This window comes from Excalfactoria chinensis, chromosome 1, assembly GCF_039878825.1.
Source record: "Excalfactoria chinensis isolate bCotChi1 chromosome 1, bCotChi1.hap2, whole genome shotgun sequence".
Lineage (NCBI taxonomy): Eukaryota > Metazoa > Chordata > Aves > Galliformes > Phasianidae > Excalfactoria > Excalfactoria chinensis.
In genome coordinates, this window is record NC_092825.1 from 99,630,395 (window position 1) to 99,657,258 (window position 26,864).

A 26,864-nucleotide genomic window follows, 5' to 3' on the forward strand; every position below is an offset into this window, starting at 1 on the left:
CCCATGTCTGAATATTTACAGCACGATTTTTAATTAAGTGCTCTTGAACAAAAAATAATGTTTCATTCTGCAGATAGACAAATTCAACCAGTCATTGCAAGGCAAGGCTATCAGTCATTGTAAGGCAAGGGAAAACACTCAACTCTGATCCATTGAGTTTCCCCAGAAAACCTCACCCATCTTTTTGCAGCAATCATTTCTGAAACCTCCTCACAGTTCCCGTTTCTGAACACACCAGAATTTTCACTGAGGCAACTAACAAATTTGGGGGATGCTGCTTTTTAGCTCCGCCACTCATAAAAGGAGGGTGCAGCCAGCTGAAACGTACCTCATGAAGTCACTAAACCAAAGCACTATACCACATAAAAGCTGCAGGTGCACATCCTCTTTTCCCTATCTATATGCATGTATATTTAGTGTTCCTTCTAATGTGTTTTTTGTAGATTAACTTAGAACTGAAAACAGAACAACAGATAGCAAACTTTTGTAGAAAATGAGAGGTAGCTGAAAGGAGGAGAAAGAGGAACCACACAGCTCCGTATATGTGTACAGTTTTTCCCCAAACTTCTCCATTATAATATTAGCTTTTTCACTTTGTTGGCCACAACAGCAAAGAACAAGGTTTTCATCTTTGCTATGGATGACTTTTAGGGCAAAGGTAATTATGTAATACCTATAATCGTACAAATATAATTGTATCATAAAGTAGTAATGTCATAAAATAACAATCCTGTGCAAAATTGGGCATCACAATTCAGAATGCCCCCCAATTTTACATACAACGTTATACATCTTTCCTGTTTCTAGACAATGATAACTACCTAAAGAGGTTATTAGATCTCAAGAGTTCCCATAGAGTTTTGAGTAGAACTAAGACTACCACGTCATATGGGATTTTATCACCTTCCAGGACATCAGTCTCTGAGCATATTATGTGCATTGATTTTGATGGTGAATGCTAAGATAACACTCAGTCAACTGTGGGAGAAGTAATTTTAAAGCAGGTGTGCTGAACTACTCGATTTTAAAGCAGTCTGCTCAACCAAGCAGCAGATGTGTAACGTTTTTGAAGACCACTTCATGAAGTGCAACTGCTTTGTTACTAGCATTTAATTTGGGTCAATGAATGAGAAAAACGTCTGAAGAAAGGCAGAAATGCAAGTGGTTATTTTGCTTATAAGGGTTTTCTGTAGCTATATGTTATAACGAGATTAGAAGGAAGTAATTTTCTTGACCTCTTCCTTATTCTCCCCATCATTATCCAAACTGGAGCAAAATGCCTCCATTTTTAATAACAGCATTTAAAACTGTCTCAAGGTTTGGATGCCCATTAGTAGTGCATGCCTACCAAAACTGCACTTATGCACCTTCAAAACTTAAATGCAGGCTTGTATGTGCTATATTAGAAAAAAAAGCAAAAGTTTGAGATGACAAAAATAGTTAGCATGCATATTTTTTCCTTTACAACTTAAAGGAACAAAGCTTATCAAGTTGCACTGCAGCAGCTCCTTGACAGACGAGTTTATTGAAACAATTTTTAAAAGCAGATATTCTGAATGTACTCCATCGATCTCAACAGTTCAGAAAAACAATTGTTCAGTGTCCAAATGAAGTGTGCATCTTACAAATTGTACATTTTTAATATACTCGTTTATACCACGACATGAGCTTAAAATACAGTGAATCTTTATGTTATCCGGGATGTCAATTTATTGCTATAATTCCCCCCACAATGTCAGGTTCACCAGGGAAACAGCTCTTAATCCAAGGCTACTACAGCTGTTAACATGCCTCAGACCCCAAGACCAAATCATTAGTGTTCCAACGTGGATCACCCTGTTTTAAAGGATTTTCCTTCATATTTCCAAAAAATTAAATGCTTTGCTCTCCAAGACTGTATTCTTAGCTGGTATTTAGCAGGAAATGTAACATTTGAATATTTAGTACGGTATAAACACTTCAAATTCTAGGATATAAAGTTTTCACCACATTCACTTAGCTTTGTATCTTTAGCCATACCAATCAGAAGAAACAGATTCCCAATGTGAAGTTATAAAACGGGATACAAACAGTGAACTTAACCACCGAGGGCCCAAAGTTCACAGGTGAACTATCTTTTCCTTCAAATTGAAAGGTGTTTGGGGATTAGGAAATACTGTACATTTCCACAATAATCACAGATTTGCATTGCCTGCCTGCATTAAGAAAACAGTTGAAACGCTGATTTGTGTTTTCTTGCCTCTTGTTTCTAAGAACAGTCTTTAGAGTTCCAGTCTGAGTGCAGCACAGCTGCTTTTTTTAATGGTTTGGTTGCATTTGGAAACGTCCCCACTATTCAGGCCAAACGATTTTCACAGATTGAACCTTCTGACCAATAATATGATCGTTTTATTTTCAAAACAAGTAATTTTTAGAAAAAGGAAAAGCTTTTTCAACAGTAAAAGATCTCCATATCCAGTGTGAAAGTAACACGGTGGTATAAATATATGCACGCATTGCATTACACTTAATATATTATACACATTCCAGTTAGCCATGGAACAATTAACAAAGGAGTAGATGACCACTAATTGTGGGTACAAAGTGTTTTTGTAAACAAGATTTTGAGAAACTTTGAGGAAAGCCTGATTTCTGGGAAGATGACTACCTTGGAATTGCATCTTTGTCTCCAAAGAAAGTCAACCTTGTCATTTATTTTCAAGGATGCTGTATATAAGAATGCACTTTGTATTAAAACAAAGATCAATACTTTACAGTTTAAGAAACTTTACATATGTACATAAATTACACATCAGGAATGGTTTTAAAGCTCATAACGAGATGTCAGAAAACTCTATTTTCCTTCTATTAAAATTTTTAACTCTTTTACGTTGTGATCATTTGCAACTGTCACAGCATGATCCAGTGCTCGTATACTTGCTAGTAGCTTTATGATCTGCTTTATTTGCTCCCTAAAAAAAAAAGAACAAACATGTAGAAGTATTAACAGAAAAGCATATTACGACAGTACAGCAAATCAGTTTCAGGTAACTTTACATCATCTCCCTTAGTCTTTAAATGAAGCTGGTCATCAGCTTAGCAACAAAATTGGAAGAGGAAATAGGAATTAGTCATTCAATACTAGATGCAGTATAAACTAAAAAAAGTCTTGGATTATTTATGGTGCTGAGTGCAGTGAGTCACAGCTCTCTTGATAAATGACAATAACAACAAAAATCTTACGAACAACAAACAGCAAATATGTTTTACCGCATGTCTTACAAAAGCATGAAGCTTGCCACCAACAAACTGCGTTACAATTCAGGTCCAGCTCAGTCCTGGGAAGAATGTACTTCTTCAACAGTCAAGAACAATTTTAGTGTCTTGCAAGGAATGTGGACATGAATTTTCACCAAGTCCCATAAAAAAAATACTGGAGGTTCAAAATTCATCTTAAAAATGAAACCAGCTGGTTGGGTGCCTTTTCTCAAACATCTGGATATCCAATATCAGCAGGTGTGGATAAAAGATAGGCTTCCTTCTCAGGAGAAATTAATGCATTTTTCTTTAAAGCAACTTGTTTTATATGAACAGAAATGTCATTCTTTCGTTATGCAAAATAATATTTCTGCTGCAGACGTCTTTTATGTCTTAATGGGGACAAAACAACAACTGATACAGGAAAAAAACACTCCTAAGCAAGATCTGTCTGCTACACACCAAGGGAAATAAATTCCTGTCCCTGGATTTCAGTGCTATGCATAAGTTCAAAAAAAAAAAAAAAAGAAGGATCTAGTTCCACTGAGAGCCTCAGTGATTGAAGAGTAACTTAACAACAGCTCAGGCAAATACAGGTATCAAGAGTGACTAAATGCAGGTAATGAGGGATCCAAGTTTCAGTTTAAGTAGGTTTTCTGGTACAGCCGCACTACTGACCTTGCTACCTCTCCCTGTGCAATAGCACAAGAACAAACAATCTTCGAATACGGTTATGTTCCTGCATATCAGTGTAACAGCATGGATTTAAAGTTCACCATTGATTAAAACAACCCACCACAAAGCATTTCAGGTTACTCAGCTAGCAGTCACATTCATGCACGCACCTAACCCAAACTTACAATTATGCTGGTTATCAGATACAAGGAAAATTACTCTGATCAAGGAGAAAACAGGTTCATCGAGTTGGTTGCATAAGCAAAGACAGAACTTTTGCACCATATACAAAAGCATAATCTGTAATTCTGGAGCCATTACGTAGGAATTTGCAACAGGTTTACAAGGCAAAGCAGTCCAGAACAATTAACTACAAAATGTGCCACAATCAGGGGCACTAAGGAGTACTGCAAAATGATATGAACGCTTAATGAATTTTGGCAGCAGTTTTCAAATACCTCTAAAATCCCACCCCATCTACCATGCCACAAAAAAATTTAAAGTCTGAATTCAGCAACCTTTCTAAAGACTTGCAGCAGAATGGAGATATTAACCAGTGCTTGCATACAGACAACAAAGCACAAGTATTGCAATTGAATAATTCAAACTAAGTTACCTTGCATTTCTTTTCTCTACATCAGAGCAACCAATGCTGTTTCTGTAAATTGTATCAGCCAGATGAACAAGGTATCTACAGAAGTTTTCTAGCTGAGAAATAGTCTTGTCTCCTTTTAGATTAACAAACCACTGTTTAGGAAAGCAAGCAATTACCTAGACAAAACAGGGGAAAAAAAGGTTAAAAAAACAAAACAAAACAACAAAAGTACCACAATGTTAAAAGTTTAATGACACAATCTGTTAAGTCACCCGGTAAGATTGTGTTATACAAGACTCGAGAGAATAAAACAGGAACTCCCCTCCACCCCCATCAATTCCAAACTTCAAGCGACAAAACACTGAATCTATCCAAGCATAAGCCAGAGAAGCTTCTCTCTTCGGTTCATCAACACTACAATATTAAGATATCAAAACCAAGGTTTCAGAGGTAATCATGAGTTTTAAATACATTTTGAATATTTTGTTTGATATTACTCACACTTTGCGCCTTCTTAATGCTGTCATCCCCATACTCGGAGTTTTGAAAAGCCATAAGAATGTATCTATTCAGTAGGCCATCTATTGACAGCTCCTGGAGAGTTTTGTTTGAAAGGATTCCGTACCACTGGAGAAAGTTTCCTAACAACTGAAAATACAGTACAGGGAAAATAATTATTTAAATTGTCATGAATCTTTAAAGTTAATATTAAAGCTGTATCTACAGACTCTTCAAGTGCAGTAGTATGGCTTAAGTAAAGCAAGGAAAATATGTCTTCAGATAGTTCCAAAAGAATTCAGAATTCATAAAGTAATAGCTTAGAGCGTTATAAATTCTTGTACAACAACCATCATCTAAATGTTGCATATGTTTGCCCAAAGAACCGTTGAAAAAGCCCCTAAAGTTTCAGGTCATTTTGACCTCAAAATTTGATGTCAATATCAAGTCAATTGAGACTTAGCATATGCCACACAGGGGCAAGTCCACAGCCAAAACAAAAGGCACAGAAATTGTGTGAAGGGAAGTGCTGGCTAAGCCAACAGTACAGCTGTTATTCTCCAGCAGTATACATACGGCCTGTGGAAAACTGCTGCCAGCCTTGCAGAAGGGAACACAGCTGGCAGTATACTGTCAAAGCAGATCATCAGAAAATAGTAATAAGGGACTTGCTTCCCAGCTTCTATTTCTGATCTTCTGCAATGCTATCTACACCTGCCTTGCAGTGATAACTGCATGTACAGCTCTAAACGGCCCATGCCCCAAGAAATATTGCCAGAAGCGGGCAGTTTCACTCTTAAGAGACACAAGCCAAAAAAAGAGTTACCACTCTTAACAACAACATTCTCATAAATAAGCTTCATGCCCTTCTTGCTCTGGGCAGCATTTAAGAAGTTGACTTCTACTTCAAAGTGAAAGAACTCAGTGCTGAATGTTTAAAGTAAATGATGTGATTGCAAACCCGTTCAGTGTAAGGTCTCCCTCACTTTTAAATAGAAAAAAATCCAGATAGAAGTTCTGTTTGTATGACTATGGAATTCAGCAGTTCAATCAATGTCTCATAATTTCCTATTTAGCTGAGTTAACACTTCCAATAGAAGGATAAAAATTACAACAGTTACAGCTTATAATAGATCTCTGACAACTCTATGGAGCACCTTCCACAAACGGACATTTCTTTCACACTCTTGATCACTTCAAGTAAACCAAGATTAGAACTGCTGCATATTTGACATATAGCAACAGGTTTTCCAGAGGGATAGAGAGAACTGTCTGTTTATCTAAGTTATTCTCATAAAAATTCTCATACTACTTAAAAGAAATACAGAAAAAAAATCCCCTCATTACTACAAAAGTAAATTAATTTTTTTTTTCTTTTTTAAAAATGATTACAATGACATTAAAAAACCTTGGTCATCAAATATGCCACATAAAAACGCAGCATAAAAATAGAAATGATGCCCTTTCACTTAGCAATCCTTTGAAGAGGACACAGTGTGTTACTGAAGGCTAAGAATCCTACTTCAGAGTTCTTTCAGCTAGAGAGAAGGTCATTTTCCAACTACCATTTTCCACAAATATGAAGGGGATTTTATTGCTATGCTGACTGCACCAGAAATTTACCAGATGCACTTAGTGACTTACCTTAACAGAGGACCAAAACTGACGTTGGAAGAACAAATATGGACCAGAGTTCTTGTTTTCTAAGACGCTGGAAAGTAAAAGATTTCTTTAATGAGCAAACACTGTCACTTCCATCTGAAGTTTGCTGACCTCCTCCTTCCCAAACATAGTTCATTTCTATAAATTCTTCCATTTTGCTTGTTTTCTGATAATTCCTGGTGGTAATCAATTTGTTCCCGCATACAGCCAGTGAACCATACAGAGGTATGGAAAAAGCCTTACCAGCACCATGGTCAGAAGACACTGACCTGTTAATATAGTATCATAGTATCATAGTATCGTGCGAGTTGGAAGGGACCTTAGAGATCATCGAGCCCAACTCCCAGGTTTCGAGCCCCCTGTGTAGCGAAGTGGCACTTCTACCCCCTGAGCCACAGGGGGGATTTGAACCCGGGCCCTCAAGTGCCACAAGCAGCAGCTTATACCACTGCGCCAATAGAGAAGTCTAGTACCACAGTTGACAGCAGACTTACTTTTTTGGATATAAGGGCATGAATACATCGTCATCTAGCGTTCTCCTCATTCTTAGCAACAATGCCTTTAAAAGCATCTGCAACAGAATGATTTTTATTCTTTTTTAATAACAGCCAATGTAATGCTTAGGAGTTAAGTACTCAAATTGATTTAAAAACAATAAAGAACATTTGTGATCCTAAAAGTACACAGAGCACAGACAAGCAGACTAACAAGTCTTGGTACATTTGCTATCTCTGATTAGTCAACAGAACATCAAATAATTAAACAAAACTCCAAACAACTACACTTTGACCCTCATTAAACATGCTACATTTTTCCCAATATAGCGTATTACAAACATACTCAAATTCCTTCACTTATCCAAGACACTCGTGAAAAAGAACAAACTTACTTGTGTATTTTTGTTTTCAGCATTAACCACTGAAGGATATCCATTTACTAGCTTTTGTACAATTGCTACCATTCTTGACGTTTGTGTTGTAGAAAAAGGATCCCATATATTTTCAGAAATCACTATTAAAGAGATAAAAGAATTACTCCATTTTGCAAATGCTCAAATACAGATAGAAGGACAGTAATTTACAAAGCAGTAAAATCTAATGGCATAAATAATCATCAACTTCCTTCTCCTCCCCCTTTGTTTTTTCCTAAGATTATACCTGTTAATTTAGGAAGAACAACTCTCTCTACAATAGTAGGCAATAGTGAAATATCAGCATCGTCTTTTTCTTGCTCCTGTTCTTCACAGCCATAAAAGAGCAACGATTCAAACCACAACATAGTCTCAAAATCTTGACATTTGCCCTAATAAAATGAATTGAGAAGATATTAGCTTCCTAAACAGACATTTGAAGTCAAGACGTTAAAAGAATAAAGAACAACAGCCAAGTGAACAAATTCGTTGTAGAACCACACAATCACCAAATCATATGAAAGTGAAAATGGTTGAAGCAAGGCTACTTTTGTGGGCCGCTGCTGCCGCCCAACATATTTTAACAACTAACTACACCTGAGCAAAATAAGGGAAATGTGAAAAACACAGTTCATTTGTACTGCATTCAAAAATGATGCTTCCTGAATTCAAAATCTCTTGCCTTGTACTTTTTCCAAACTTAGCAAGATGTATAATGGGAACAGTGAAGCACAAGAGAATGCTAAAATCTTACTTAAGGAGCTTTCAGGGCTTGGAAGAACAATGGGAGGCCAAAATTAGGTGAACTTTTTGTCCTCTCATGGCTACTCCTGACAGCACACACACAAGCTGGACATTGAATACTTGCCAGGGACACTGTGTTGCAATTGTGCTGTCCTGCTCCTCCCATGTTCCTTACCTAATTACTGGGTGATAAGTACTAGGAGGAAGAGTTGAAAACTGCCAGCCAGAGTTCTATGGGGCATGAAGGGGTGAGTGGGAGAAAGAAAGATGATAATATAGGGACAGAGATCACAAGCACACTGAAAAACACGCTTCTTCATTCCACTTCTTTTGAAGAAATATCTTTAGAATCACAGTTTTCTCTGAAATATTTTAAAACCTAGATGTATTATTTAATACATGATTTGGTTTGGTTTTTGGTCTATATTGCTCCCTGAGAAGGTGCCAGTACATGCTGAATTCAGCTCTCGCCTACTAGGAACACAGAGGGCAATAGTCCAAGAACTCCCCAGAAAAGCACTTCAGCCCGAGACAGGTGACCACTTTAAGCTTCATGCCTATAACACACATTTGTAAGCAAAGGAGCAATTCACCTTGCTCTGCAGGTGTGTGAAAGGAGCACACTATACAGAAACTTCTGTGAATACTGCATGCCCAGGACCTTACCTCCAAAGGAGTCCAGACAAGCAGCTGAAGTCTGATTAAAGGATTGAACAACTTCGGTAAACAGAGGCCAATATAAGCATCCTTGTAGGAAGCAAAGTACTTTGAACGCCAAGCTTCAAACTGGGACTTAATACAATCAATTGAGTAAAAGCTTTCCAAAACATCTTCAAAAACTTTGCTGGATTCTTTCAATATACGATCTGGTCATAAGGAAAAACCAACAAACAATAAATTATTAATCTATTGCACATAAAACCTCTTTCAGACTGTAATGCTGACTGGCATAAGCTAATTTTTACTAACATTACTAAAAAAAACGACTAGCCTTAAAACTTCCAATAATTTTGCCTTAAATAGCCGTATACATTCCCAAAGGCAGGAGAACAGTGTGGATCTAACTTCAGAGCTGGCCTTGTTTTGCACCAGTGTTTGGAGCAGATAATCTCTAAGTACCTTCCAACTCATACTGTTCCACCTTTTCATTCAAGTGCAAGGCATTCTTGAGATGTGACAGCTGAATTAGCACTTCAGACAGTGGGTGCTGGCAGACACCACAACACACTTCCCAACATTTCCCAGGATTGGTCCCATTTTAACTGGACATCTTTGCTGCAGTCAGCTTTAAATGTCCAGTTACAGTAGTTAACTGCACACAATAACTACTACACAGAACAGGCAGAGAGGAGTCAGTACAAAGATAACACTATATAAACACACTGTTAATGCTGTGATCCAGATAAAAACGCTACAGATAAATGTAGCAGGTCTGAAGTGCATCCCTGTGTTCCATATATCTCAGCGATCATTCTGGGCTGTCATAAGGGTGAGCTATGAATGATTAAAAAACGCTTCAGAAATCCCATGCTTACTCAGAAGCTGACAGTACTTGTAAAAAAGGATTTTGTAAATGCAGCGGTGCTGAGTTACAAAAAGCAATACAGCCACACAGAATTCTTAATCTAGATCATTTAATTTGCGAAGTGAATTACAGCACCTAACAACTCTTAAGTAGTTTCTGTGTTCAATCAGAGCTCTCTGCCTACATTTGCAATTTTGGTGATGGGCCAGCAACTAAAGGTGTGATTGTCTGCACTTCTGATGCATTTCTAGACGGTTAGTTTAATTGCTTTTTAATCTAGTTATACTTTGGCTCTCCATAACCGCCTACAGCTATGACTTGAGCATTTTTATTACACACTCTGCAAAAAGAAACTCATTTTCAGATCACTTCTCTTCATGCCCCCAGTTCTCACAATGTACAAAATAAATATCATTCTCCTCACACATACACATGCTATTCTATATGCATGGTCTATACCAATCTACTTCTCCACGTTTCTTCTAATTTGATTAATTTTTCTTTCATTAGTGATAATTGTACTCAGTTTCAAGGTGAGAAAGTAATAAGTTTATTACTTGGCTACTGCCTTCACAGTTACCTCTAGTATTCTGCTTGCCTTCCAACCATTTAACCAAACTATATTTTCCCAAATTTCAAGTTTCTTACAGTTCTCCTAGTGCATAAGAGACGTTAGATTAACTTATAATTCCATTAACTATATAATTAGGGTTACACATAATTAAGGCTACTTTGAGCAAACCAATCATAAAACCATGGGGGAAATTCAAGACAGTCAGTACAGAACCTTTCTGCAATGCTCTCAGTCAAGATCATTTTCTGTTGCCTGCAATGTCTGCTGTAATAAAAGCTTATAAAATTTTTGTCACTTTCTCTGAAATAAGGTGAAATACATGTACAGGGTCAACTTTTATTTTTTCTCTGTTTTGTCTACATCTGATAGCATAAGGCTTCATTATCTTTTCTAACCTCGCTCCATATTGAAGTTTGTAATATCCGTTGAAGTTTCCTCATCATCACTGGAAAGGCCTTCAAGGTGATCTGCCATCTTCCCAGTTTGCTCTCTTGCTTGTCTACGACGAGTTCTAAAAACAATAAGCAGTATAATACAGTTGTTACATTTTTCCCCCCTATATCATGAACGCAGTTATAACTTTTAAAGTGGAAGGAAATTCAGGCTAAAAGTAACTACCAGTTGGTCACTGCCTCAAACATCCCACTGTGTTGCTGCCTCAAGCAACGGAAAGAAGAAGAACCAGGAGAACCCACATAGATACCAAATGGGCTTATTATACTCTCTTAGAAATTCTAAATCAGCATCATCTAATGGTCATTTGTTTTATACTTTCAGATGTTAAGTTGGGATATTTAGGACACCCCTCCTGGAAATACCATCTGAAGTGTTTTCTACCCTTCCCAGGAGAGGAAGGAACGCTGCTATTCATGCTAGTATGTTGCACAAGAAAACTGCATTTTGAAAACAGGCAAATACTCCCAACGGACAAGAAATCCCAGTACTCTACCTTCTAGCCTCTCTTTCTGCAGTCCGACGCTTAACTTGTTCTTGATAGAGCGCTCTGTCTCGTCCAAAAGAATCAAGGTTTGGTGCCATGAGCGCTTTATCTGTAAAATTACATTGATGAAAATTAAAATGCTTTTCTACGATTATATAAATATACTACAGGCTGTTTCACAAGAGCCCTGTACCTACTTTAAACTAAATGTAATTTGAAGTAGAAAGTGTAAGATGTATCCAGAAGCCTAGAATCCACAAATGTAGAGGTTAAAAGAGGAAGTAATGGGGTTCAGAAAAATCTCCACTTGAAGGTCAAATAGAAGAATGTTTTCACCATACTTCGCTCTTGTCCCTCTCACAACAGTGCACAACTATATTGAATATTTTAAACAGAAATTGCTGACATTGAATATTCCCAGACATATAGAGCTCCTTAAACGTGTTTACCATGTATCTTCTGAAATTAAAATGAACAAAAAGAAAGATGGATAGAGTGATGGGAATCAGAACATATGATATTCCAGAGTTCTATCCATTACCTCTGTATCTATATTCTTTGTATAGTACACAATTTCAACTGCGTCAAAATCTACAGGAAAATGGGTCTTCCTCCCCTCCTCTTTTTAAGCGGCAATTGGTTAAAGATGTTCCTGACAATAGCACAGCTAACAGTGAAACCTGCTTACTCTTATGAAGTAAATTTTTAGAAGTGAATGGAGTATCAGTCAGTGCTCAAGTCCATCCGCTAAGGTACAAACGTCAAAATTTAAACACAAGCCTATCCAAATGTCAGGAGTAAGTTTAAATGTTCTGACTAATCCCATTTACAAATCTATCATTAAAAATACCAGTGATATTCTGCATTAGTATCACAACTCCATATCAGAAGTACTATGAATCCTCATACACAGAGTAAACCATGCCCATTTAAAAAAAAACAACACTGTTATTCAAAGCTACGTATCCTTACACAAAAGTAAAGCGAAACATGGCAGACAAATCTAAACTGACTTCTATCCCCTTTGTGTTCTGACACTATACGAAGGAATGCAGATTGTTTGAGTCTGCATTGCACAACACATCAAAGGTTGACATTAGTTCACTAGTTTCCATGAGAATTTCAAAGAGTCAAACTATTTCAAAATGCTGTGCAGTTCATTCTCAAGATTCTCAGATGCTAAATAAGATCTCTCCTGACAATGACATGTCACTACCCCACCATCAAATTCTAGTCCAAAAAAAAAAAATAATAATAAAAAAATCAATTTTAGGCTCTAATTTAGGAAAAGTACACTAGATATTTAGTTTTCACAAGCACTTTTTTTATGGTAAAAGTGCAAAGCCAACATGTGATGCTTGGCAGCTCCATGTAAAGGAACATGTATGATGACCATTCTGTAAAGAGATGACCAACTCTTATGCCCTAATGCTTTACCACACTCAGTAAATGATATATAATGGTACCAACATTTCAATTCTGGCAACACCATGACAGAATAGGAAATGGCTTTTATTATAGGATATTAGGTCAGCAATAGGACAGACAAGAAAGCTATTCTAGAAATGAGGTACTCTCCAAAACAGAAAGAAGACCACTATTAATGTACATTACCCAACATTTACCACGCAGAACAAAACTTCCTCCAAGGAATGTATGTTTTCATCTAAGGTAATACACCTTTATAGCGTTCTACGTACTTAAATGATTGCCACAAGAAAACTCATTGAGAATCCCCCATCTCCACACTAACAGTAAGCAAGAATTTTAACTAATTTTGAACTATAATCCATATGGATTTATGTTGTATTAGTCTGATTTTTAGTGAGTCTTTTCCAGATCCTTATCTTTAAGAGCCTGAAATTAGACACTTCTGCTACCTACAAAGTAGAGCATCAGGTAGAAGTAGCCTTTAGCCCAGTGTTTCACTGCTTTGAGAAGAGTTAAATGCAGATGTTACAGGAAATTTCCAGATTCAAAGTGATTAAAAAAAATAAAATTCTAACATGAAAGTGTGGAGTCACGTGGCACCAGTATGGCCACTACCACCATGCATACAATTCCGTGCTAGAAAAGAGGAAACATAGTTAAGAGCAATAGAAAGGAGAGATGAGGTCAGAGTTAGAGTGGCTCTGAATTTAAACCAAAATGGATTAGAGAACTTTTAATCTAAACTTGTTTCTATCTATCTCAAGAGTTAGGATAAACTTCAAGGCAGACACACTTTAAACATTTACATTTAAAATTAGCCATAATAAGTAAACAAGGTTGTTTAATGAATAATAAAAACCTTCAAGATGGACTGACTTGAATGGCTTGAAAACTCCGAAGATTCATCTTTAATATCATCTTGTCGTCTTTGGACAAGGCGGGAAGCTCGCTGTTTGTACAGCTGGTGCATTGCAGATTCAAGTTCATTAATCAGAGGCACCTGTAAAAATACAACACACTACGTAATATCAAATCCTCCAGGTGCTTAGCTTTCTGGGGTACCACACTATTCCGAAGCATAGCACTGTCACTGCACTTCTAGCAGCGCAAGCTGTTTTGTTTTAATCATTTGTGTCATTTGGACCAGGAAATATTTCAACTTGGACAAAACACATGCATTTAACAACGTTGGCAGCTGTCAATCACAATGATTAGTGTTCTGAAAGAAACTGGTTTTGACTGAATGAGGCAAAACACTAAGACGACCATTTCAAAGTGAAATGTTATTTAACGTGCTCTTGTTTTCCCTGCTAAGTGCACTTAAATGCTGCTACAAAGCTTATCATGCAATCCTTGTATCCACGCTGTCCTCAAACAAGAAATGTAGCAATATTCTATACTTTATGTGAACCTGACTATCCAGGGGGGAAAAAAAGAAAATCAAATCATCATTCTAACCTACCAAACACCAGCAGGTATTGTTTTGCTGTAGCTTCTATTAGTATGTACAGAAATACTGTTAAAGTGAAGTAAAACAATGTTGCTGAAATGCAGTAACACAGCACGTAAACGCATTATGTGAACACGTGAATCAATAAAATGCTATTCTAGCCTATCATTAAAATCAAAACTGTACAAATAGAGGGAGTTCTGCATTAAGTATAATCTTTGAAGGATACACACTTCAGTCGGACCTGCTACTTAAAAATAAACTTAAAAAATTAGACTGAATTTCAGGAGCAACAAGAATAGATGATAACAGCCAGGAATATCCTGACATTAAATAGCAGATTCACTGCCTAGTTTTGCCGAATTTCATTTCCTGGGACAAGTTAAAATTAGACTGCCATAAACACCCGAACGCAAAAGAGAATTTTTCATGATCTCTTAATTTGGAAAAGCAAGTCCCATGAGTCAGTTACTGCTGGTATGAATATTTTTATGCCATATCCTCCTTACCTCCAAAACATATGTTTAGTCCAGTCTTCCAGCCTTAGCTCAGACATTTCATTGCTGCCTAACATCCAGGATTACATTTTTTTTTCCCCAAAAAGAAATAAAATCAGAAATTGTTTCCTGATGTAATTTAGAATGTGACTCAGCAGCTATTTAAAGAATTCCCCCAGTAAAATTTAAGATTATGACATTACAGCTGCAGGGCCATTTCAGCTGAGGATGACACACACATCAGAGGACAAATTAAATGAAAGAAATATCAGCTCGCTGTGCTATAAACTGGTCTGCAGAGATTAACGTCTGTGGAGTAGCTCAAAATACGTGCAATTTTCTTTTGGAGAAAACAAAGCAGAGAAAATGCGGCGGGGATGAAAAATCCCACTGTTGAAAGTGGGCATTCTGAATTCAAGACAATTTAGAAAAAATAATTATTATAAAAGAAATAATGCAGCTTGCCACAGAAAATACTGTTTCTTCCCTTAAGTATGCCAAGGGAATTCTAAATTGAAAATTTAAATGAAAAATCTTGACAGCATCTCTAGAGGCTCTTCTACAATTGCCTCAGTATAAACAAATAGATAGAATAATTTAAAACAAAAACAAACAGAAAACCCTATGCATTTAAATATCCGAACCCAAAATATTTCCCACTTAAAACGTAAGAGACTTAGAAGCCATAATTCTATCAGTACTGTGGTCTATAAGTGACAGACACTACAACAGAGCTCTCATTCATTCACTCTTTTTTAAGTCATTACCATAAATTCAGCAATTTATTTTACAGTTTCCCCCTCGTCCCCTGCATTCACTGTGAGAGGAAAAAATGAAGTTCTCCAAACATTTAGTAGATGAGGATAATTTAAACCTTATCTCAAGCCCCTTCCTGACACAGACAAATTGCTTTTGCGGTAAAACAGAAGTTCATCTAATCATGCTAAAAAAGATGGGCTTGGAATAAGTTGATCTTTTTGTATCCCCTATGTTTTGAAAAGGAGAAAATGCAATGGACACATTACAATTTCCCAGCCTTCTCTGAAGGCATAACTTTGACAATTGCCCGTGAAGAAGCTACTAATGATGTAAAAATGTTCCATTTCCTTGGTTTTACCATTTGTGGGGAAATCATCATACAGGATTTGGCGTCTCTATTGCTTGTCTCTAGTGATCATGTAAGACCTGGCCCATCATATTCTCTATCACACCTTACCAATGGACAAAGCATTTATAACATTCAGCATTCCTACAAAATCAGAATACAGACAAAATAGTCTTGCTTGGCTGGGGTCTCAAAGGGTTGAACATGGCACATAGGTGCAGAAATAAGGTTATCAGAGAAAGAAGTTCTACTTCATGATGTTACCTTTTGTTCTCAAAAACTAAGTCTATGAACATGCAAGGAAACTCTAGAGCAATGGACTCTTTTTGGAGAGGACAAGTTCACTGTGTATCCGTTTGTGCTTGTTCTGCAAACAATTTCTGAATAGACCAATATCAATGTGAATTTGACTAATAACAATGACAAGACTTCATACAATAAAGAGAAGAGCATCAACGCATCATATTTGAAAGGATAGGGAAGGTCCTGGTTTTACAGATTTAGGATGTGTATAGCCCCACAGTATTATTACATATATGCACATAAGGATACATTTCTTTTTGCTTTTATATATTATAATCATTATATATATTATTATAATAATAAGAGCTACATACATTCTACGTTGTAAACACAGATAAATGCAGTTGTTTCAAATGTGTAGCAGTACGGGCCACAGGTTCTACAGAAAGCTGAAAGTAACTTATGTCTATACTCAGAAAACAGAAAGACTATTTTCCTGCTGCATTACATTATTTTACTTAGTTAAAACCTGATAATCATTAATTACTTTTTATTCCCTCCTTCTCAACTCCTTTTTGAAAAGAACTGGCAATGTCCTGTGGGCTACTTTTGATTTGACAGTAATTTTGTCATGCTTAAAATACTGAATTCTGAAATAGATTATTCAGCAGAAGAACTGAGGAACACATATGACATTGTAATTTATGTAATTCATCTGTTAAACTGTTTGACATCCTAATTTTGCAACTCACTGCAGGTACAGGCACTATAACAGCCTCTAATTGAAAAAAACAAACAAACTGCCTTACTAATTATGAGATGATAAAAGTCACAGCTTAAGAGTTTGAGGGACTGGCAAGTGGGTACTTTGTTACAGTTGTGGGGAAGAGGGTTCAAGTAGAGAATCCTTATAAAACCAGCCACTGGGAACGCAAAAGGGTATTAGAAGAAAGCAGCTTTGACAAGCCTATTTGTTAAATTATCAACAGCTAATCATCACAACTAGTATTGATTTACTTCCTAGTATCCTTAGATAGGTAATACTTCATTCTAAAAAACTGACAGAAACTGTTCCGCTATTTGTTAACAGTAAACTTTCCCAGTTTTAAATGGGAGACTAAGGGGCTTGGTTTTCACTCAAAACAATGCAATCCAAAACAATTTGTTTAAATAAAACATTTGAACAAGCTTGCGTGGACAATAAAGAGAACAACCACACAACAATGTACTTCTGGTGTTGTTGTGTGGATGTTCTCTTTGATTTTAAGAGTTCTTTAGAAAACAAATACTGTAAATAGACACTTGACTTCTGAAATGCAAACTTATCTCAGACAAAGAATATAATTTCTCCTTAGTTAGGAATTTAGGCATCTGTGCAACCAGCAAAGATAGAACAGCAAAGAAAAGAAGGGTACCCTGATTACCCCTCAATACCTAGTGCACTAATAGAAACTCAGAAATACTGCTTCTTTAAGTGAACAATAATTTTTGTAACTAATCAAGTAGCCGGGCAAATTAACTGGTCCAAACATCCTGGGTTTGTCCACAATCGATAGTTCTCTAGCTTACAAGACTGAAGATGGGAAACTTCACAAACCATTATTGATGGACAATTACTAACTGATTAGGAGTCAGAATGCTTCAATAGCCCTCTCTCGCCCCTAACAAGATATCTGAGCAGCATCTCAGTAATTCTGGCAGCTAATACAATAAAAAGATGCCATATTATTGTATTCAAGTCAAGACAATGAAGCCTGTACACTGCTAACTGAATTTTACAGCTCCTGTATGTGTGCACGTACACATACACAAATGCATATATATTTAAAAGAAAACTAACTAAATATAGCATAATGAATAAAATAGTGAAAAAAGACTAAGTTCTCAAGTTAGAAACACGCAAGAGTATCGTACTACATGATGTATACTACAAGATGTACCTGTTTTAATTGTCTTCAGATGCTTACAATTTTTCTTCTTCAGACATTAAAGCACTAACAAAGCCATAAAACTATCTGGCAGGAGGAAGATTATAATACAAAACACAAATCTTTCTTATTAAGTTCACAAAACATTCAAAGAACTGGCAATGTAATTCAGTCGTTATTTTTCTTCACCTGATATCCAACACAGGCCAAAAGTGGCATCTACACAAAGCTGAAATGCTCTAAGGACACAGAATCTAGAAATGTTTTTAGGTGATCTAAAGTCACTAATGTGCTACACTGTGGAAGAAAGGTTTTTGATAGCCAACATTACTTTCCACGATGCTATCTCTTCAGCACCTGAATAACCAAACCTTTAGGAGAATATGATCTCAGGGGACTTTTTGAAAACACCATGATGTGTTTGGCACGTACTAAGAGACTTTTTTTTTTTTTTTTTTTTTTTTTGAAAAAAAAAAATATGAATGTTTTTACATCCTTACCTTTTCACTGAAACACTCAAGCAAGTCTTGGACATACCCTCGCATTTCTTGCAAAAACTTATACTGTTCACCAATACCCCCAGAAGACCCTTCTAATCTTTCAATTGCCTTGGTAGAGTCCTCTCGGCTTTGCTGATGTTTCTCAAACTGCTGCCGATTAGCTTTGTGCAATTCTTTCATAGAGTCCAACCTGAGGGGCAATGGATAAATAACAAATTTACATCCAGAAGTCTCTATCCTTCAGACTGTTGAGATATTAGACAGTGCAAGTACTAAGTATATATATGGAAATACTGTAGGCATTCTCTAACTTTCGCTTGTCACTTTCTCTCCTCTCTACATAAACAGTGAGAGTACTGATTTAAATTCATTTTTTAGATCATGCTGAGTGCATTATGCTGTCAGCTCCTCCGAATTTTTACAGGAGTCGGTAACACTTAAAATACTACAAGGTTGGCCCTACAGAAAAATGGAGAGGAAAAAGTAATTTATGAAGAATGAGAGAAAAAAAACAAAAACAAAAAAAAACCATGGATGAATTATGGCTGCAGCAAAGCAGTCGCCTTCCTCTAACTTGATTTACTAGTGGAGTTTCTAACACTACAGTGGGCATACAAACCATCATTGCAGACAAAGCGCAAGTTGTTCATTAGTAATAAGTTCCCTCTGCAATTGGGATGTTCATTTAGTAGGACCTCTTGTGTAGCTGACAGATTACAACTTTTAAACAAAAGAAAAAGTTTACACTAAAATGTAAATTCTCTCTCTACTGAAGCGTAAAGTTTTCCTTTACGCTTTAAAAGAATGAAATCTGCTGATAAAGCTAAACACCTCACTGGCCTTTCAATTCTTGACTATAAGATTGTGTAGTGTCCAGAAGATGCAACTCAGACCTGTCTTCAACAAGATCAATGGTCACAATCCAGGGAGACTTTCGAACATAGTGTCAATGTCATCTTCACTTTGAGCTTTTTTTGTTTGCCTTTTAACTTTTTTTTTTAATGGATGTGCCAGTCAGTACTTTTCCAGCGATGAAACTGTTTTCTCAGGACTAAAAGATGCCTGAGGAACAGAAAGCTAGGGGAAATGTCTTTAAGTCTAAAAAGATGGTCTGTCCTACCTGTCTTTAAGCTGTTTCTTTACCAAATCAATAGTAATAGGAGTCATCTCATTACTGGGTGTTTTGAAAGGAACTGTATTATCTGTTTTTTGAGACTTGGCTTCCGATGATCCATACGCAGCATAAGTGTACGGAATGCCATATGACGAACCATAAGACAATGTCTGGTAAGTGTTCTGGTAGTACAGATTATTCACTTCAGCAGGCTGACTTGGTTGAACCTGAAATAACAGGACAGGCAATTGTACTGTGTTAGACTTCAGGGAAAACAGACACATTGTTTCACATGTCAAATGTTATAAAATAAAAACGGTAGAAACGTATTTGTGTGGCAAATCCATGCGGGTTTGGCCCTAGAACTTTCAATACTTTCAGAAGCAACTTCTTAGAAGGACCAAGTCTTAATATCATTATTATTCTAAATGTTTATATTTACAGCAAGTTACTAAACACAATTTTATCCAGCCTACAACTCCTAAAGTAACAGGCTATTTTGAACTAAACTAAATTTCACTAAGACTATCTATTAAAATCAGTGTTTAGTTAGGACTTTTCTGAAATGTTTTTTAAAAACACTATTATTATCTTTGACTGAATAGCAACTTTACTGTGACAACATACGGCACAGCCTGCTACAGATTCCAATCGCATGTTTATACCACAAGAGAAGACACAGAAACATAAAAGCAGCTCTGTTTACAAACTGTAAAGTCACTGACAAATAGGAACAGAGGTCTCTTCAAAGCGGCATTGTTTTAGCTCTATTTTAGGCTGCAAATATATGCTGCTTACACTGTAAGTATCTATCCCTAACAGAGACTACAGAAATGGATAACACTCAATACTTAATATCTGATTTTTCCTTTCTTTTTAAAGAATATCAGAAGTTACACACTGATCTTCTCAGACAAAACAGCTTTCTGTAAACTACCTAAGTTTACAATGGATTTAGCCAATATAGCAAAAACAGAACAAGAGCAGCTCACAACAAAATACATGCCTGAGGTATGTTGATTCCTTTCCGTATCTGTTCTTGCTCCCATCTACTGAGTTCCTCATCTTGTTCCCCTGCCACCAGTGCCTCATCATCACTCCCCTCAATACCTGGAGAGGAACGAAACAGACAGGTAACAAAAACAAATTAACGTATTCATAGTAAGGACCATGAGTTCCAAAACCTAAAAGACCAAGCTTTGGTGGGAACATCTCAGTGCATTCTCTCTTTTTCTTCACAAGAAATTAAGGATGCTAGTCCATGAATCATTATTACAGAGGCTCCACTGCAAAAACCTCATGGATAAGTTTGCAGTTAACTGCCAGCAAAGCTCTCCAATATACAGATCTGTTCTCTTACTCTTCCTCCTTCTCCAGAAAGTTACTTCACTTCTTTGCTGGGAAGCAGAATCCTACATTCAACAACTAATGTTTTTCTTTGACAATTATACAGATGTTAAAACAGTCTAGGAGCAATACTAATTGTTCCTTAAGTGTAAGTTTCTACCAGATTAAATAGAGTTGCGTGCTTCTAACCAGAAGAACAGAATCTGTGCTCAGAAGTTTACAAGTAGATTCCCTTATGCAGTACTTTTCTTAAAAGCAAAATTTAACTCCAGACTTCAGTCTGACAGACGTGTTTTCAAAAATGCTGAAAGGGAGCACTTGCAATACAACCAGTGCAAATATTGACCAGCTGTCTCTCTGAGAAGATTTTACCTATTTCCTCAGCAATCTTTTGCCTTTGGGATTTTTCCTTCACTGTAAAAACTATCCTCCTCTTCTCGTCATCATCTTCATCATCACTGGCATCATTTTCATCTTCTCGAACAAGGCGGCTTTTACCTGGTTCACTGTCAACAGGAGTAAAGTCTCCAAGTTCACGAGCCATTTGACGCTTTTTCCTAGCGGCATGAATAAAAGCAGCATCTGGAATTTCTCCTAGAGACAGATGTTCACAGTGTTAAACATCCACTGCAACCAAACAGGTATTACAGCTCCTTCTTACTCATCACTGCCATCCTACAAAAGCATGTTAGAAAGTGCCAAAAAAAAAAATAATAAAAAAAAAACAAGATGAAAAAAGAAATGTATCTGTACTCACAGAAACTTTTGTAAGCAACCTAAAAGCTACACACATAAACTTTCAGAGCAATAGCTCTCAGATATGGAATCTTTGCCAAAAGATCTGGCTCTGCTTTCGTTAGCTCACATGCTACAGTGGCAGAAGCCTGAAGTCTCCTTGAGAAACACTCCTAGAGAAGAGGATGCCTTTCACAGGAACCAACTGCTGCACTAGGAAGAAGAAAATGACATTCTTCTGAAGTCACTTCCTGTTTGGATATTGCCCCTAACTCTTATTCCTTTGAGGGAAACAAAAATCCTCAGCCATTTCAACAGATGATGGTAGCTCAGGGGACAAAGGACATCAAAGAAGAAGGGCAACACTAATAAAACTGTACAGTCGAGAGGAAAAAAAAAACAAACAACCAACAAACCCAGACTTATGAAGAAAAAAATAAGAGTAAAATCACTAGTAGAAGTTTAACGCAGCTCACTTATGTAACATAAAGAATAGCCCCCGCATATCTATTTTTTGAAACATTAATAAATCTTTAGCACTCCTTTGACTAGCCATGGACAAAAGGTTAAAGTTCATATTCTCTTTATACTTGAAATGAGACATTTTTCTCAAGCTTGCAGTATCTCCACAGATGTGTTAACATTCTGCAACTTTCCCTAAAAGGAAAAGTCACTTGGGAATCAACTAGGAAATTATTTTTTTCTCCTGAAATGCATACCCAGAGCATGCAGATGGAGTTTCCATTTGGGGAGCAAGCCATCACCCAAATCAGCTGCCAATCAGCAAACTACTTTCTCGATTCAATTTCTTTGGCCTCGGGGCTGGAAAGAAAACTTATTAGACGAAAAAAGATAGAATAACATTTGAGATACCTTGCAGACCCATAACTGAGACACTCAAACACTGGCTAAAGCATTAGTTTAATATATCAGACACACCGCAATAACCAACCTGGGCGAAGAACATTCAGCGATGATAGAGCACTTGAAAAAGCCCCACCAGGTTTTGGTTTTTCTTCTTCCTTCTCACTTTCTACTTCCATTTCTTCTTCACCGTGTTCACTGTTTGCAGTCCCATCTTCTTGACCTATGTCCTTAATCTGTCCTGTCTTTTCTAGTGGTGGCTCCACTGTTAAGACAACAAAGCCTACATTTTACTCTTTGGTGAAGGTCACTTGGAGGCTTTTTTCTTTTAAAAGGACTAACATTCTAGGATTGAAACCAAATGAAGGCATATTTTATATCTATGGGAATACATTCAACTTCCATAAGCTTCCGCTATATCACTGTGACCTCTAGATAACACCTGTACCCATGGGGTTGGAGGTTTCACTCTACCCAAAGTAAGCGGTAGAGGAAAACATATCAAGACACTTTACTAATGAGTTTCCCAATAACCAACAGCAGAATTACATCAAAACCAAAATCTCAGGCTCAACCTACAAGTTCTGGAAGGCTGTGTACTGTTAAAAGGTCCTTCTGCTCAAATACTTTCATCCTATCATCTTGATCACCAACTCTGCTCTAAGGTCAAACTGTGAAACACAGCTGTTGAGTAATTTACTTAACAAAAAACCATCGCTGCTCGCTCCCTCATTTCTTCTTTCTGACAAGCTGCACTGCAAGGACATCCTGTCAGATAAGCACTAGATGTAGAGCTAAACTAATAAGAGGAAGAAAAGAAACAGAACTGACACAAACAGCGCTGAAACATAAACTGCTGAAATCTACTGATAATTGTAGAGGCAGCTATCTGAGAAGTTTCATCCTTCAGCAATCATATCTACCTGACAGAGATTCAAAGATCACTATCAGCATCAGAATAGCATTTGTGAGGTATACATATACTCTAGTAGTAAATACTAAACCCTATAAAAAGACAGACAAGTCATACAAGCGATATGTATTTACAGCTCTTAAACTCTGCCATTACAGAAGTTACTGTTAATTTTGAAGTTACCATCTGTTGGAGAATTGACCTCTGTTCTAACTTTCGATTTTTCAAGATCTTCTTTGTATTCTTTCTTCAACTGTTTTACAATCTTTTTGCTGTAACTTGATTTCTTCACTTTGAAAACTTCTTCGGTTTCTTTAAAAGAAAAAGTTGGAAAACACCACGTTAGATCTGCCAAGAAGCACACTTAGCTGGTATACCTCTTTTGCACCTAGATCTTAAGAAGCACTGCTAGGAATGTAATTTCATGTGATTGCACATTTGCACTACTCTAACAACAGGAGCTGCATATCCTTTCGCAGGCGCTCTTGTCTTCCTTGTTTCTTTGGGGGTCATACGCAGCACAGAAAAGCAAGGCAGAAGCTGAAACGTACAAACACGACCAGCTTTTATCCGACTGTATTTGTTGTTTCAATTTTAATTCTTTTTAGCAACAAATATTCTTCTTTGTGAGCCCAGACTGAGGAGACAATGAGGAGCCCCAATGTTCTGTGTTAACACTCTCTTCATAGCCACACTTAAGCCAGTATGTCTAATGAGTAGGGGAATGACTGGTTTTTGCTGCAGCAACAGTTTGAATGCCTGCACAGCTTCAACCTACTGAAAGGCACACAGTAAATTAAACCAAACAAACAGCATTCAGAAATCCAAAGCTGAACACAGGAAATCCAGAAGTTCTCTCTCAATACCCTAATAGTGCCTTTTCAATAGTACTGTCAGGTTTGCAAATCCCCTGGTCCAGAGACCAGGATAAAGTTCTTTGAAACAAAATATCATAAAGCACACTAACTCTCCTCTAGCAAAAGAAAACAAGATTGCTGACTACGAGAAAACTCTCATTAAACCTGAACTTCTGGGATGCTACCGATTCAGTGGTTTGAAAGTGCTTTTTTCATCACTATCTTTAATGTGTAATAACTATTACCCATCAGTAGATTACGACCGTGTGAATGGACACGTGCACAGGTACAGTACCGGTGGGACGTTAGCAGGATTACTGCTGGAGCACTGAACAAGTGCACAAACTGCTCAGTCACTTTTCCAACTATTTATGAAGGACAACCCAGTAACTTGCGTGAACTACTAGAGGAAACAACTCTGCAACAAAACACCCATGATTTCACCCAGAGTCTACTCGGACAACAGGAGATCAAACACGTTCACGTGGGATAAAAGCAAACTCGATGCAAAACGCCAGCAAAGTCCGCCCTCTATCAGCACCACTGCCCCGGTGATGCCGAACAGGTTGGGCACAGCGCCTGGCACCGCGCAAATCCACGTCCGGCTACTTCTACGTGGAGCCGGGAGCTGGACTCGGTGATGCCCGTGGGTCCCTTCACACTCGGGGTGCCGTGACAGTAAGTCACCCCGCTGAACCGTAGTAAAACCAAGGAGCACTTTCCGGTGCCGTCGACGGAAGCTCCCTGCCAGCACACCCCTGTCCGCACGAAGGCCGGCCGCAGCCCCTCACAGCCCAAGTTCCTCGAGCACCCCTCTGCCTTAAGACAACAAACCGAACCACGGCGCGAGGCCAGTCCCGCCACCGCGGCCTCACCTTCCTCCTCGTCCTGGAAGCTGAGCAGGCTGGCGCGGGGCACCTCTTTGTTCTCCCGCGGCCGCTTCTTCTCTTTAGGGCGCCCGGCGGCCGGCAGCCCGTTGCCCTGCGGCGGCGGCGGCGGGGGCGGGGGGGGCAACAGGGAGGGAGCCGGCAGCGCCCCCAGCCCGGCCCGGTCGCCCCCCATCAGGCCCAGCCCCAGGCCGAGGGCCGCACCGTAGCCCGCGGCGCAGGCGAAAGCGGCGGGGCTGCCGGGCAGGGCGAGCGGCACGCAGCCGGGCGGTAGCGGCAGCAGCCCGGTGCCCGCGGCCGCCAGGGCCACGGCGGAGGCCTCGCCAGGCCCTTCTCCTCCGGCAGCGGAGGCCGGCGGCGCCGGCTCCTGAGGCGGCTCCTCATCGCGCTCCTCGTCCTCCTCTTCCGAGTCGTTCCGCTTCCGCACGTTCACTCTCCGCGCCTTGCGGAACATCCCGCCGGGCGCCGACCCCCCGCGCCGCGCAGCGCCGGCACCGGCACCACCCACTTCTGCCGCCCCACGCCGCGGCCCAGGCCCGGCTCGCCGAGCATGATGGCCGCCGCTCCGCAGCCCACAGCGCCCTCTGCCGGCCGCCTCCCACAGCGTCCCGCCCGGCAACGGAGAGAGACCGCAAAACCATAGAGAGCCGGCGAAACGAGGGTAGAGAGTACTCGGCAGGGAGAGTAGAGAGACGGGGCTAGAGCGACTCGACACGCCGCGTGCCGCTGCCTCCTCCCCTTCTGTCCAATGGGACCGCCTCTGCCGCCATCTTGTGTCGGGGAACCGGAGCGCGGCCGAGCGGGGGAGGGGCGGGCAGGGCGCGCGGGCCCTTTGAACTAGCGGCCTGTGTGGCACCGGCCTCCTTAATAACTCCTGCCAGCTACTTGGAGGGGCCTCTTCATCCTTCCAGGCTTGGAGCAACCTGATCTAGCTGTAGGTGTCCCTGTGCACTGCAGGGCAGTTGGACCAGCTGGCCTTGAAAGATCCCTTCTAACGCAAAGGATCTGTGATCTAGTGGCCCGCGTCTTGCAGCCCCTCTGCCAGATACACGGAAGGCATTGCCGGCATCCCACAGCCCCTCTGCTGCTATGGGCAGTACTGCTTTGCTTTTGTGCTGTGAGCAATGCAGGGCAAGCTTGCTGCAGCCTTCCAGTGCATCAAAGGGAGCTTAGCAGCAGAAGCAAGGCCAACTTTTTGCACTGTCTGATGACAGGACAAGTGGGAATGGCTTTAAACTGAAAGAGGGGAGATTTAAATTAGATGTTAGATAGCGGTGAGGAACATCACAGGCTGACCAGAAAGGCTGTAGGTACCCCATCCCTGGGAGCACTCAAGCCCAGGCTGGATGGGGCCATGAGCAGCCTGAGCTAGTGGGGTCAGCACTGTTCACATCAGGGGTTGGTACCAGGTGATCTTTAGGGTCCCTCCTAACCTAAGCCATTCAATAACTCTATGAAATCATGTAATTATTTCTGCGGTGTGATACTTAATTTGCCACTGTAGGTTGTTCAGATGCAGAGAAAAGAAAGCTCTGCCAACAGAATTAATAAAGCTCACATTGTATGTGTGATATACTTTGCTTCGTATTTTGCTCTTTGAATTGCTATGAAGGGATTCTGCAAGCTTCTAAAG

The 26,864-nt window shown here is 39.0% G+C and overlaps 1 protein-coding gene across 1 annotated transcript; it reads right to left on the reverse strand.

Moving 5' to 3' along the window:
* Positions 1-1,488: 1,488 nt before the first annotated feature.
* Positions 1,489-25,796, reverse strand: PAXBP1 (PAX3 and PAX7 binding protein 1). The gene is made up of 18 exons (XM_072341727.1): positions 25,220-25,796; positions 23,671-23,799; positions 22,663-22,839; positions 21,348-21,569; positions 20,635-20,738; positions 19,635-19,855; positions 18,515-18,704; positions 13,668-13,791; positions 11,370-11,469; positions 10,816-10,931; positions 8,988-9,187; positions 7,825-7,969; positions 7,557-7,678; positions 7,162-7,238; positions 6,650-6,716; positions 5,009-5,155; positions 4,529-4,683; positions 1,489-2,951 (listed from the first exon to the last, which is right to left on the reverse strand). The coding sequence occupies exons 1-18, from the start codon at positions 25,683-25,685 to the stop codon at positions 2,834-2,836; spliced, it is 2,880 nt and encodes a 959-aa protein (XP_072197828.1). The 5' UTR covers positions 25,686-25,796; the 3' UTR covers positions 1,489-2,833.
* Positions 25,797-26,864: the final 1,068 nt, after the last annotated feature.

Bases quoted from the DNA above. Each gene is read 5' to 3' on its own strand.
- PAXBP1 (XM_072341727.1), bottom strand. From the start codon at position 25,685: ATGTTCCGCAAGGCGCGGAGAGTGAACGTGCGGAAGCGGAACGACTCG. The intron at 23,800-25,219 runs GTGAGGCCGCGG...TTTCTTTTAAAG, and splicing joins CTTCCAGGACGAGGAGGAAG to AAACCGAAGAAGTTTTCAAA. The intron at 4,684-5,008 runs GTGAGTAATATC...TGTTTTGTCTAG, and splicing joins GCATTAAGAAGGCGCAAAGT to GTAATTGCTTGCTTTCCTAA.